The sequence below is a fragment of the Myotis lucifugus genome, unplaced genomic scaffold, assembly GCF_000147115.1.
Source record: "Myotis lucifugus unplaced genomic scaffold, Myoluc2.0 scaffold_898, whole genome shotgun sequence".
Taxonomy (NCBI): domain Eukaryota; kingdom Metazoa; phylum Chordata; class Mammalia; order Chiroptera; family Vespertilionidae; genus Myotis; species Myotis lucifugus.
The window spans coordinates 83,178-97,599 of record NW_005871946.1 but is presented as its reverse complement, the minus strand read 5'-3'; the positions used below and the strand labels follow the sequence as shown (position 1 = coordinate 97,599).

General features: G+C 59.0%; 1 protein-coding gene across 7 annotated transcripts in view; it reads right to left on the bottom strand.

Annotated features, from left to right (window-relative positions):
- GRB10 (growth factor receptor bound protein 10) overlaps nt 1–14,422 on the bottom strand; it is a 56,497-nt gene that overhangs the window by 23,905 nt on the left and 18,170 nt on the right. For 5 of the 7 annotated variants that reach the window (XM_023747521.1, XM_023747522.1, XM_023747523.1 and 2 more), the window contains 3 exons: nt 7,515–7,734; nt 4,825–4,908; nt 2,622–2,832 (listed from right to left, as the gene is read on the bottom strand). In XM_023747521.1, coding sequence (XP_023603289.1) covers nt 2,622–2,832; nt 4,825–4,908; nt 7,515–7,734 — 515 coding nt within the window. The remainder of the gene's footprint in view (nt 1–2,621; nt 2,833–4,824; nt 4,909–7,514; nt 7,735–14,422) is intronic. The other 2 variants (XM_023747524.1, XM_023747527.1) reach the window with 1 other exon arrangement.

Here is a 14,422-nt window from a genome sequence, read left to right as displayed (position 1 = left end):
AGCAAATGCCTGTCAAAGCCCTACGCAAGGCAATTAATTCACTTCCAGAAAATTAATTTTTAAAATTAAGCAAAGAGAGAAGAGCTGATTTGGAGCGAAGACAATATTTATGCCCTATTAATAATGGGGTTAAAATATGTGACTAATTGTGTTTACAAAACAAACGGGAAAACTTGCTGCAGCAAGTCCCCGTGCGGCTGCGCGAGGACCTTCACTGGCTGGAAGGCCCGCCCGGCCACGTGGTCCGGAGCGCTCCTGAGTGTGCACTGCTCGCCCGACTTCAGAAATCGGGGCTTCCTGTGCGTTCCTCTCCAGCCCCTCCGTGGCCCTCCTCCCCTCCTGTCCCCAGGCAGCTGGCCCACTCACGCGCGTCCCCTGCTTCCTCTGAATGTGCCTGGCCCTGCGTCGAGCACCAAGACCCGACTCTACCCCCTGCTGGCTCGCCCACATACACACGCCCGTTTCCCTCTCCACCTCGTCATGTCTGTGGGGCGCTGGCCCCCTCCCGTGTGCGGGACAGGCCTCCGTGCGGAGGGGACCCCGGTTCCACATCATGGAGCCCGGCTGCCCAGGGCCTCTGCCTCCTGCCCGGATCTCAGGCACAAGAAGTGCACTTCCTCCCCCCTGCAGCCAATAGGGCCTCCAGTTTCCTGCAGCCAAAGGCAGCTGAGAGCACATGACGCAGAGCCCTGCCCTGCCCCGGGAGGAAGCCCAAACAGCGCATCTCTCTCCGAGCGGGCCTGCAGGCTGCGCCCAGGAGAGGGTGACCAGGCTGCTTCCTCGTACTTGGTGTGCAGAGGCAGGACATCGAAGTCCCCTGTCCCTCAGGCGTGTGGCACAGAAGGAGCCCCACCTCCTTGCCCACCGCAGTCCCAGGCTGGGCAGGAACCCGCGGCCGCCTGCCCACCACGACCCACAGGGCCAACGCCACCCGCTTTGCACAAGATCAGGTCAGAGCCCGCGGAGGAAGAGCACCCGCCCCTCCGAGAACACAACCTGCAGCTCGCTCCATGCCTGCGGGTCTCCAGGGCCCGGAGGAATCTGTGTGACAGAAACACAGACACCAACACCATGTTCTCATGGGCAGCGAGCGCCAACCCAAGAAAAGCAGCAGGCCGAATTCCTGGGTTTCCTGACTCTCCTTCGAGTTGGACAGTCCGTGGGGGTGGAGGCCAGGGGCTTGCCAGCCGCCGCGAGAGCCAGATGGTATTTTCACGGCCTTATTTTAGGATGAGTAACTTTGTAAACAGCCCCAGTGACCAATCCACAGACAGCTTGTCTAGACCCTTATTTGAAGCAGAAGGTCACCAGGGAGGCAGACGTCCCGAATGGGCTGCAGGCATGTGACAAAGGGCCGTGGCCTGGCAGCTCGGCTCCAGACGGGCCTGACCTCACTCGCTCAGTGCTGATGGGGGACAACGCGGCCTGCTCTGGAGGCGTGAGGTCAGAACGGGGGCAGAGCTCAGCAGCCGGGAGCACCAGGAGAAACGCCTTCCTGACAGCGAGCCCGCCCCTGCCTCGCACGGGACGGGAGGGTTTTCAGAGAACAGGGACTGTGGGACATCTCCCTTCACGGCAAACGTGGAAAAATACCGAGAGAGTAGAAGGGAACGGTTCTAGCAGAAAAGGCAAAGGAACTTCTGAAACACTTTTGCTGAAAAGAAAGAACATCAGGGCCCAGTTAAAATCAGAGGCTCTGGAGCCTGAGGTCAGCATGCACCCCAAATCTCACACTCACACTGGGTCCCATCTAAGTTCCACCAACTTAGAGCTGGGCCTCAGTTTCCCTGCTACAGAGAGAGAACACTTACACCTACCTCTTAGGTTGTTTTGGGAAATAGACATATAAGCAAATAAAAAATAAGCCACCGAGAGCAGTGCCTGGCACACAGCGAGCCCTTGGTGGGCGTCAGAAGCGCCGTGGTCATGGCGGTTATGTTATACTTACTCCTCCAATCCCCCAACACACACAAACAGGACATCCCTGGGCCTCCCTCTGAGCCTGGGACCTACCCTGGCCCAGGCCCTGCCAACCAGGAGGGACAGAGCCGCCAGCCCATCCCTGACGAGCTGATTACTGGTGCCTTGACCTTGGGCACGTGACTGACACTCTGTGCCTCAGCTTTCCCCCCCACCCCCCCGGAGATGGCGCACAATTCACACGGCACAGCCTCCTTTAGCGGAGAAACTACTGGTTCAAGAAGTGAAACTCCTTCCCCGAGCAGATCACATTCAGCTCGGACTGTAACGTGGACGCCTTCCTGCTCACTGCCGGGCAGGGGCCCGAGAGAGCCCAGCCCGAACCCCTCGTCTACCCCCCATGACTGGGTCACACGTAATGTGGTGGTGAAATGGTTCAGAAAACTAACATTCATTCTTCAGAAGCAAACTGCTGTGACTCTAAAAATCACTTTTATGAGACTCCTAAAACATATCGATACACCGCTGACTTAATAAATGAAGTTTTGGTCAATAAGTTAAGAAGTCGTACAAGGCAACAAGTGTAACTGCCAGAGGAAAAGAACTAAGAGAGAAGATCTGTCTCTCCCTTCTTCCCGCAGGAAGAAGCCCATGTGCCTGCCCATGGCCAGCAGCCTGTGCTCAGCCCGGGGCCCACTCACCGTCTTCGCCGGGGGCTGGGGCTGGCTTGGAGGCGGCAGGAAGCCCGAGCCCGAGCCCGAGCCCGAGCCCGAGCCGGAGCCCGAGCCCGAGCCCGAGCCGGAGCCTGCCGCGAGCGCAGAGGAGCTCTCCTTTTTGCCGAGCTCTGGGAAAGGGTTGGGAATGGCCGGCAGCGACGAGGTTTTCAACTGCTGGTCTTCCTCCTGCAGGCGCCTGGGAGGAGAGATGACCACTGGTTAAAAGCTGCCGCCGACACGACCCGGCAGTCCCACGCAAGACATAGAGGCACTCGAATAGGTCAGTAAATACGGGGTGGTCACAACAGGACTATTCACAACAGTCAAAGGCAGAAGCAACCCGCGTGTCCATCGACGCATGAATGGATGGCAAAATGGGGTCCATCCATAAAAAGGGGATAGTATTCAGTCTTGAAAAGGGACAACATTCTGACACATGCTATGACATGGATGAGCCTTGAGGACACTTTGCTAATTGAAAGAAGCCAGTCACAAAAAGACAAATCCTGTATGAGCTCAATCCTCAGCAAACTCAGAGACACAAAGTGGAAAGTGGGTGCTGGGGCCCGGGGAGGCCAGATGGGGCGTTCGTGTTGAATGGGGACAGTTTTAATTTTGCAAGATGGCCAAGTTCTGGAGATTGGTTGAATGACAATGTGAAGATATGTAACACTGGAACTGTACCCTTAAAAATGGTCCAGATGGTCAAGCTTATGGCATGTGTATTTTGCCACAATTAAACACTTGGAAAAAACTACCATCTCAGACTCACAGGGGAAAGGCTCCCCGACCCAGGCGAGAAGAGCTGCGCACACGCCCGTCGCAGACGGTGCCTTCAGCACTTCTGTTCCAGGAAGACCTGCCATGCGGAGAGGTTTTGTGAATAAGGGCATTTTCACAAGCATAACAACTGCTTTCCGATGACCTTGAATGAGCACTTCTCTGACCAATACAAATATTCCAAGAGACTTCCTGCACCCTCATCTCAAAGCTTAGTTACACAAAGAGGCCGCTGAAACTGAACTAATTGGAAAGCAATGCTGCACGTGGCCGTCCACCCTGAAGCACAGAAGCCCGGGCCGGTGCCCTCCCAGGAATGCCCTGCTGCACCCACTCGCACCACCGAGAGCCACTTCCTAATTGCACTGCACCGCCCTCTCCTTGGCGTCTCTCCAGAGCTCCCTCCTCCCGGGAACACAAGCCTCACTTGTCATACAACCAAGCAAAACATACACAGATGATGAATCAGATGTAATTAGGAAAACAGCAGAAAAACCAAGTTCAAAGTGAAAGCGAGAACAGTGCAAAGTGCCCTGTGTTTCCTCGCCCCAGGGATCCTGCGGGCAGCGGCGGCCCACAGGCACCGGGCTCTGCTGGGAGGGAGCCCGCTCCCTGTCCAGGCGCTGCCCTGCGGGGGCCGCCTGGTCCCTGTCCCCGCTGGGCATTCCCGTCCTTCTCTGCACAGACCCCGAGGGGAACCGCTCCTGCAGACTGTCTTCCCATCACTCTCTCGCTCATTTTACAATCTGGCTACATGAATGGTCCATTCACTTTCTTGGGGGGGATGGGGAGGGGGCGGTGCGCCAGGACAGAAACAGACACGGGGACCCTCGCACAGGTTCCCCGGGTCCTGCAGGCCCAGGCGGCCGTGCCACGTGGCCCCAGCAGGGATGCCCACGTCCACCGTGCGTGCTGCCACGGCACAAGGGAGCCCGGCGCCTGGAAGACGTGACAGCCGCCACCCCGACACCCCGCCAGCGGGTTCGTTTCCCTGCTGACAAGTCTCCCTCTCCCTGTGACAGCTTCTGCCTGGGCGGACGTCTAGCTGTCATGTGTCCCTGGCCCAGACACGCCCACCTTCAGTGCCTTCCTGCCCAGACCTGGAACCAGGGGCCCAACAATGTGACTTGGTTTTGACTCCAAGTAGGAGATGCTGACGTTCTAACGCTCCAGTTGTTCACAAAACCTCCTCTTTAGTAGGCTTTCCTGAGCATTTAAAAAGTCCTATGTGTTTTAAGGCAGTAAAAATACTGTGTGTGAGATTTTAAAGATGGATTTATGTGGCCATTCATCTGTGCAAACCCACAGCACGTCCACCACCAGGAGGGACCCTAACGGGTAAGAGGGACTTTGGGTGATGATGACGTGTTAAGGCAGATTCATCGATTATAACAAATATTAACAATACCTCTGGTGGGGATGTTGACGATGGGGGAGGGGAGTGTACAGGAAATCTCTGTATCTTCCTCTGAATTTTGCTAGGAACCTAAAACTGAATTTAAAAATAAAATCTTAAAAAACAAACAAACAAACAAAACATTATCCTCAATGAAAAAGGCTGGATACATAAGGTCCCATGTTACAGGGTTCCACTGAGTGGAATGTCCAGAACAGATGAACCCACAGCAAGGCTGTTGAGGGGCGGTGGCCGGGGCTGTGAGCGCGGACGGGCGCGCTGACGGGGGAGGACTTCCTGAGGACGGAAGTGTCCTGCAGCCAGAGCGAGGTCACGCACACGCTGGGCGTGCACTGAGTGTCCCTCAACTGTGAGCTTCCTTCAAAGTGCTTCCTTTCATGTGATGTGAGTTTCGCCTCCATCAATGATGTCTGAGAGTTGACTTTACAGCAGTTCACAAATACTGTCCAAAGCTAAGCTAAGGGACATCACAACGGCTGAGAGACCCAGGGTGGGGGGTGCAGGGAGGACAGCCCTCCCCCGCTGCAGGAGGCCCGTGGGGACCAAGCAGACAAGCAGGGGGCCGCGGGGACGGAGCAGACACCGGGGTGAGGTGTCGTGGAGATGGAGGGGACACTCAGGGGGCGGGGCGTGAAGACCAAGCAGACAAACCGGGGGGCCATGGGGAAGGAGCAGACACTGGGGGTGGGGGGTGCAGGGAGATGGAGCAGACACTCGGGGGGTGGAGGGCGGGGAGACAGAGCAGACAGGCGGGGTCCCACACGCGCCCTCTGCTCCACCGCAGCCCACTCCTCCCTCAGGCCACCTGGCCCTGGTGGGGAAGCCCTCCACTCCTCCACAATCCTGGTGACAACGCCCTGGAGTCGGCGAGGACCCTGACCTGGGCCCGGGACCCAGCACGATGCTCGCTGCGTCTCCGCCGCTCAGGGCCCTGGGCCTGGGCTTGCATCTGGGCTCCCCACGCGCCGAGGGCCGAGTCACACCCCGGGCCTGGTTTCCTCACCTGGGCTCTGAGGGCCACCCCGCCACTCGCCTCACAGACCCGTGGAGACCTACACCCCTGGGAAACGGGGGCCCCACACTACACACCGGAAGTGACCTGCACGCACAGGACCGGAAACGCAGGGCATGCACAGGAAGCACAGAGCACGCAAAGCAGCAGCAAGCACCAGAAGTGGGGGCACGCACAGGAAGCACAGGTGTGCACAGGAAGTGCTCGGCACTGTGCTGGAAGCGCACACACACGCGCACACACACACACGCATGCACACACAAGCACACACGCACTCACACACGCATGCACGCACACGCACACTCACACATGCATGCACACACGCACACACACACTCATACGCATGCACACACACGCACACTCACACATGCACGAAATGGGGGGGCACGTAGAGGAAATGCAGGGCACACACAGGAAGCACAGGTGTGCACAGGAAGTGCTTGGCACTGTGCTGGAAGCGCACACACATGTGCACACACACATGCACACATGTACACACGCACACATGCACACACGCACGAAAGGGGGGCATGTACAGGAAATGCAGGGCACGCACAGGAAGCACAGGCACCCCTGGAAGCGCAGGGGACGCACAGGAGGCTCTGGGCACGCACAGGAAGTGTCCGGCAGCATACCGGAAGCAGGCAGCCAAGGCGGGGGCACGGACAGGAAGCGCTGGGCACGCACAGAAGTGCTCGGTACTGAACCAAAGCCCACGCAGGAAGAGGGAGGCGCCTGCAGGAAGTGCAGGGCACGCGCAGGAAGCACGGGCACTGCCCAGGAAGCGCTCAGCTGGCCCTCTCACAGAAGGAAGGTTTGGGATCTTATACCTGTTACCCCACCTTTGCAGTGTGCAACACGGTGCTGCTGACGCGGGCCCCGCCGCACACCGCGTCCCTAGGACGCGCTCATCATGCAGGCTGGGCCCCGTGCCCGTGGCCGCCCTCCCCTGCCGGCAGCCACCACCCCCGCTGCTGCTGTGCCGGCCTATTTGAGGTTCCGCCCAGAAGTGGACTCATGCAGGGTCTGCCTGGGTGGAGGCTCATTCACTAGCACCCTGTCCCTGCTGCCTGTCCAAGGACGGTGCGAAGGGAAACCCGGTGTGACCTACAAGGGGACAGTGTCCACCTGAGAGGAAGGGAATCCTGCCAGCGGGGAGCAGCTCCACTGCCGCGAGCTCTCCCCCTTCCTGGGCTCACCCAGGTCAGAGACCTACCGTCCTCTGCAAGGAACTCTCCTCCGGTCCCTCCCTCCAGCCCCGTCTTCCCACAGAGGCTCCTCCACTCACTCCCTGGGGGTTCGTCACATGTCTGAGGTGGTGCCATTCTGGCAGGCGCCGGGGCGATGCCACGGCCCCCGGTCCTGGACCCTGCTCTGGGCAGTGAGGCCTGGATACCTCCACTGACTGCCCGGCCACTTCATTCTTTCCAGAGCATTCTCCTCTGACGGCTTCCCTGACATCCTCCCACCTGGCCCCGCGCCCGGCTCAATACGTCATCTAAGCTGAACCAGGTACCAAGCCCTGCCCAGTGCAGTCACGCTACACGGGGAAGAGGCTTGTATCTGCCCGTGGGTCCCCCGAGGCCACCCCCGTCACCCCATCACCACGTAACCAGCAGAGAGCAGCAGCTCTGCCCCCACGCGATCCCCGCGAGGCCCGGGCTCCCACCTGACAGCCAGGATGTGCATGGGCTGGGAACGCTGCACCTTCTGCTGCGCAGACGCCTGCGGCTCCGCGGGCCTTGCTCCTGCAGGTGGCGGCTGGCCACGGGTGTGCTGGCCGTTCTGGCGCAGGGGCACCGTCTCGGACTGCATGTTACTAGATGGGCACAGACTCTCCAAAGATGTATTCATATCATTCACCAGACCTTCGAGGTCAATATCATTCTCTGGGCATTAAAAAGGCAAAGTGGAAAAGAAACGTTAGTAGCAGTGAGGGGTCACACCCAAATGTGCACCTTAGCGACCAGGTTCCAAAGCACTGAAAACTATCATCTGAGGACACAGCAGCAAAACAGAGAAGCATACATTTCAGTGAGGATGGATGCCTACGACATTTATTCACACTGATGGATACTCCAGAGGCAGTTCAATCATTATAGCCCGACTTCATTTCCACCTGCCTGTACAGGAGACACCCTTTATCGGCTCAGCGCACATGCCCATTGGGGCCATTGGGGTGGGTGGGCCACCCTCAGCCATAGTTGCCCAGCATGACCCCATGACCCTGGCCTCTGGGCCCACCACCCTGGTCCAGCTGGCCAGATCACAGGTGGACACGGAGCCCTGAGTAGGCCAGTCAGGATCCCCCTTCCCTGAAAATCAAGCAGGCAGACAGGGACGGGGCAACACCCAACGATGACCCTAGCCCTGGCCCAGGAGAGCCACGGCAGACAGGCTCAGTGTGTGGCCGGGCACCTCCAGCTGCCCCTCCTCTGCCCTCGCCATGGCCTGAGAGCCAGAGGAGTCTTCACGGGAGGGAGCCTGTGGCCGCCACAGGGAGAGAAGCAAGGACGGCACCCAGAGCTCCTTTAAGAACGAGAGAGAACGCCAGACAGAGATGTGCACGTGGAGACTCGGGTCCATCATTTTATGCTTCATCTTGGCTAGAACACGAACCAAGACACGGTCAAAGGCACGGGTTCTAGGCAGTGCTGCCCAGGCCTCCCCGATGTGGGCGGGCCTCCCCCATCAGTGGAAGGCCTTCAGAGAAAAGACTGATGTCCCCTCGGCAAGAGGGGATTCTGCCTCAGACTCCCTGCAGCTCCGGCCTGGCTGTCCAGGCTGCCGGCCCATCCTACAGCGTTTGGGTTTGCAACTCCCCAACCACGTGAGCCAATTCCTTAAATACCATGTGTATGTGGCACGTGTGTGTTGTAAACGCATACCCCGTGGGTTCCGTTGGTTCCGTCTCTCCGGAGAACCTGCTAATCCGTGGGGAGGCCAGAGACCCAGCACACTCTGGGGTGGAGGAAAGGGCCTGGGCAGGGAGGGAGCAGGGAGGGAGCTGGGAGCCGGGGTGGGAGTCGGGCTCGGGCAGCTGTGCGTGGCCCGGCTGCTTCCTGCTGGGAGCTTTGTCCAACATTCCGACAGCCGTGGAATAATCGTGCTCCGGCCGAGTTAGTTTCGCTCACTGGTAACCCAATACACTGCAATAACACTGACCCCATTTTTCTGTGTTTTCCAGATCTGTCACTTTTTAACAACTCGGTAAATAACAGCTGAGGTGACTCTGCGGCAGCACATGGCTGGTCACGTATTCGGGCTCATTTGTTCCCCTAACGGCCCCATGTGACACCCACTTAACAAACAAGGGGCCCCGAGCTCATGACAGCAAGACCCTCCACCTCCCAGAGGCGCCTGCTCCGCACTGGCGGGTCGGAGAGCAGCCGCGTCACGTGCTGACCCAGCCCTGGCCCAGGGGCCCCTGGTTTCTGTTTTCCCGCTGGGGGTGAACAAAGGCACCTGGGGGGGCGGGGGACGGGGGGGCGTGAGCGGTGGGTTAGTTATTATCTGCTCCGTCGCGGAGCCCGGCGCACAGCAAACACTCGAGCGCGTTATTTATTAGTCCTCGCCCCTCCATTCCTCAGCGCGCAATCTGAAGGTGACTATTAACCCGGCGCCCTGGCCGCGGAAAGGCCGGGAGGAACGGAGCAGCCCGTGCGAAGGAGCAGGCCTGGGACTGGAAAACGGGTTTGGCAGCTCCCCACTGGAGCTCCCCAGGTGCGTGCTCAATGAATGAGCTCACAGAACTCTCCAGAACCCTGGCCCTCCTTGTCTCCTGCTCCCTGCACAGACGTCTCAGGTGCAAGGGCACAGCGAGGCAGGACAAAAGCAAAGGCTGACACCTGCCTGGGCGGCTTCTGACAGGTCACACACGGCCCCGAGGACAGACAGAGGGACAGGAGGGGACGGAAGCACAGACAGCTGGCGGCCTGGCGGTGCAGGGGCTGCTGACGCCGAGCACAGAGGCCCCGAGCACGTGCTGTGAGGAGAGGACGGGGGGCCAGAGCTCCGGGCTGCAAGGGGGTGGGGGGTGGGATAGGACCCCGAGTCCGAGTCGGTGAAGCCAGCTCGGGGGTCCAGCATTCCCAGCCCGTGAGGGGAGACGCCGGCACTGCTATAGGTCAGGTTATGAGCAGTCAAATATTAATCCCGTGGCCAGATATAAAAGTGCTGAATTAATAATTAATAATTACCACAGCATTAATATTTAATGCATCACATGGGAGGACACCCCAGTCAGCAGGCAGAGCTCTTGCCGAGTCCTGGGGGCAGGAGTGGGCAGGAGGGGAGGGTAAGTGGGAAAGAGGGGCTGACAGAAACCCAGGACCTTGGAGGGACGGGGCACCCACCCACAGTCCCCTTGCCCCCACAGGCGTGTGCGCATGTGTGTGTGCATGTGTGTGTGTGTGTGCGCGTGCGTGTGTGTGTGTCCCCCGAGATGAGCTGTCACCCATAAACCCAGGAAGCCCCTCATGGCTGATGGCTGAGCCCCGAGAGCCAGCTGCCAACCGGGGACCAAACGCCTTGTACAGTTATTGAGACCCGGGGCGGGGGGCGGGGCTCCTCTTACGAGGAAAGGTACAAGTTATACTGACGTCCGCAGATCGGGGGTCCAGGAAAGGTCTGGAATGTATGTATCCATCCTAAAGCCACTCGTGTCCTCCACTCACATTCAGCTGACGAGTCGCAGCTGTACGTGAGCTCCGGAACCCAACTCGGTCCCTGCGCCCTGACCCCGCCGCGAACGGCGTGGTTTCTCTCTACCAGGCCTCTCCGGCCTCGGGGGGTGGGCACCACTCACCGTCACCGTCGAGCGACTTCCATGTGCACCCGGGGGCACGCCACGCGGCCACGGCGCCCCTGCTCACACACAGGAGAAAGCCCGCGCACACAAAGGCCGATTCATCACTCTCACCGGCCCGGGGTCAGGCAGGAAGCCGGTTCTGGCTGACAGATTTCTCCCAAGAAAAAGCCCCGGTCCCCTCGGGCGGATTCCCACTTGAGTTATTTCCCTGGTGCTTCTGAGCGCCGGGGCGGCCTGTCTCCCGTCCTCCCCTCTGCTCCCCTCTCTGCCCCGGGCTTCCCAGAGCGCGTGGTGATGCTGACATTGTTCAAAGGAAATATCAAAAAAGTGAGCTGGACGCCCGAGTGGGGGCGCAGCACAGGCGCTCACAGCGAGCGCCGGCTCCCCTCCGAGCAGGTCTCCCGGACGACTTTCTCCTTCGGCCCCGCCAGGCCCCGGCCCTGCACCTCGTGGGCGATACGCTCCACACGCAAACCCACCACCGCGTCGGCTGGCTTCACACGTGCCTGTTCTGCTGCTCGGAGCAAACACAAAACTCTTTAAAGAATCTAAAGTCCCGAGGGTGGGACACACTTTAAAACGCCCTGTGGGCCCATCAGCGTTGTATGTTTTGAGATAAGAGCCTCCTGATTCCCGAGTTTTATCTGAACTTTGATACAGTCTGAGGGGGACTCGGAGTGGAATCGTCCAAACTGGGGTTTGAAAGAATCGGTTCCAAAGACCGTATTTCTCCACCGTCTTTAAGCTGTTCCCGCTCTAAGATATTCCCAAGGGGCCTTCTCTCCTTGCAGACCTTCCACGGGCTCACCCTCCGTGGGCTGGTCCACGGGGCGGCGAGCCCATGAGGATCGATAATCAATCACCTTTGATTGGGAGAATCAAATAACCGGGCGTTACGTGAACACTAAGTGTCCCTTCGCTGCAAACCCGACGCCAAAACACTTGCCACGAGAAGGCACCTGGGCAGGAGCGCTGGGGGGACGGGAGCGTGGTTTTGTAACTCTGCTTCCCTTCGCACACGTTTCTAAGGGTGCACTGACCGCACAAATATAGGTCACACCGCACGGCGGTGAGTGGTTATTCACAGCTCCCTTCCTTCCTGGAACAGGCCGACCTAAAACGAGCTGCCGACTTTTGTCCCAAATATCTCACTGGGCAGCTCATCTGACCTCAGCTCCCAAGTGCATCTGGCCTCACTGTCCTCAGCACACCGAGGCCGCCGGCTCTCAGAGGGATGGACGGGCAGCGAAAATAGCTCGGGGTTGGCTCATGAGCTATCCTGGGAGAGTCTCTTCCACCGACGGAGCCAGGCAGAGGCCGTGCCCAGCCCGGCCGAGGCCGAGGCCCCACCTCACCCTGCTCGCCACCTGCTGCGCCCGCAGCCTCGCCCAGCGCCCGCTCTAACTAGACAGCAGTGCCGACACCCCCGGGGCCGCTGCACGCCCTGAGTCTGGCCCCTGGAGAGAGGCTCCCTTGCGTGGTGTGTTCAGGACGCACGGGAGCTGTGCGCCCCGCGGGGACCCCGCCGGCGTCTCTCCCAGGCAGCGGCTCCCGTGTCGTCCCCGCTTGTCCCAGGCACACTCTCACCTGGGAGGCGGGTGGGCGGGCCTGCTTACACAGCTAACCCCCACGGGTGATAGTGGGTAAGAGCAGACTCGCCCCCGAGGAGAGTGAAATAGATGGCACTTGTGAGGTTGTGAGAAAATAAGAAGACATATAAAATCCCCCTCCACGGGCCCAGGTCCCTGCACCGGGTAACTTCCTCCTAACGTTCGGCCTTCGGCTGTTCCTGAAACCACGGCAGCCATTTTATACACGTGAACGGAGCCTCTTTTGTGACTGGAGCTCGCTCCTCGCCCACACCCAAGTTTATGCACACGAGGCCCCCAGGAAGCCATGCGAAGGGGGCAGGTGGCTCAGGGCACCGACCACATGACAGCGGAGCGTTCAGTCCCACCCTCCTGGCCTCCTGGGGAGAGATGGGCTGGGGGCTGACGTTAATCACCAGCAGAGGTGATTTCCTCCATCGTGTCTATGCAGTGAAATTTGTATAAAACCCTCCAAAATGGAGTTCGGCCCTTGCCGGTTTGATTCGGTGGTTCGAGCGTTGCCCCCGGACGGAAGGGTCGCAGGCTTGATTCCTGGGCAAGGCACACGCCTCAGCTGCAGGCTCAATCCCTGGCCCGGGATGCGGCGTGTGCGGGAGGCAAGCAACCGATGTTATCTCCCATGGAAGTTTCTCTCTCTTTGTCTCTCCCTCTCCCTTCCACTCTCTCTATAAAAGTCAATGGAAAAAATATCCTCGGGCGAGGATTAAAAAAATAATAATAATAAAATGCCTTTGGTTCTTAAAATCATGGGGTTCAGAGAGCTTCTGGGCTGGGGGATAGGGTTTCAGGCTGGGAGCTGGCACCCTCAGAGAGCACACAACTCCATGCCTCCCCTCGCCCTGCGCGGCCCTCCCCGTTGCCCCGACTCCCACCCTTTTCTCACGCCAGAGCTCAAAGAACCGTGGGACACCCAGCCGGTGTGGGGGGGGGGAGGGGTGCTGAGCAGGGGAGCCCCCACCCACACGTCTGGGGGGCAGAGGACTCGGCGCGGGTAAGAAAGGGGGACTGCTCTGTGCGGCGCTGTACCCGGCGGTTGCTGAACGCATGCGCGAATGCCAAAGCTCTTACACGTCTCCATCCGCACACGCACCGCGCGTCCAGCCTGCACAAGTATTTTCAGCCGGGATCATGTTCGGCCGGCGAGCTATTTTTGTTGACCTCTAAGCAAGTAAAACCTTGTGCAAATATAACTCCACAGTCAACTGAAATGCCTTTCTGGCACACGATTAATCTTCCACGCTCACGAGCCCCCACCGCACGGGCTCCGTCTTTCCCACGTAGAGCTGTTTGGACATAAAGCAGCAACACAAATGTGGTGGCTTCGTGTGCCGTGATTACAACCTTTCATCGTGAGACCAAGAAAGTAAGACTGAATTGGGTATTTCTTTCACTGAGCCATTTTTAAAAAGTAAAAATAGGTTTTTACCTATCCCCCGCCTTCACTCCCCCCACAAAAAAATTAAAAGCTAGGATTCAAAGAGATATCTGTAAGCCCAGGTTCACAGTAGCGTGATTCATAATTCATATAGCATAACCGCCAAGGGGTGAAAGCAGCCTACTGTCCGCCGAGGGAAGAAGCAAAACACGGCCCGTCCGTGCAATGGAATATTACTCATTCGTTTTTGTTGTTGTTAATCCTCACCCGAGGATATTTTTCCATCGATTTTTAGAAAGAGTGGGAGGGAGAGGGGAGAGAGAGAGGAGCGAGGAGGAGGGAGAAAAAAACACGGACGTGAGAGGGACACATGGATTGCTTGCCTCCCTCACGTACCCCGACCGGGGCCGAGGATCGAACCGACAACCCAGGCACGTGCCCTGCGTTCATCCCTTACGCGAGGTATTCGGGGTTATGCCGCCTCGTGCAGGCGCGGCCACCGGTGGAGGCCGGATGGGCAGAACCTATAGAAACACAGTAGGTCTGTGTCGTCTGCGCTCACCGCTTCCCGGAGCAGCCAGGGGCGGAGGCGGGAAGTGGGCAGAGTGCTGGCTGCAGGGCCCCTGGGGAGGGGGCCACCGTCTCCCCTGCGGACAAATGCCTGGTTCTTACAGCGGGGCTCTGTGGCAGCTCCGGAGACTGCGCCCTGGGAGGGAAGGGGGCGTCACAAAGTCCAGGGCAGGTCTCGAGTCAAAGGCAGACACCCTGGCAGCCAGACAGGT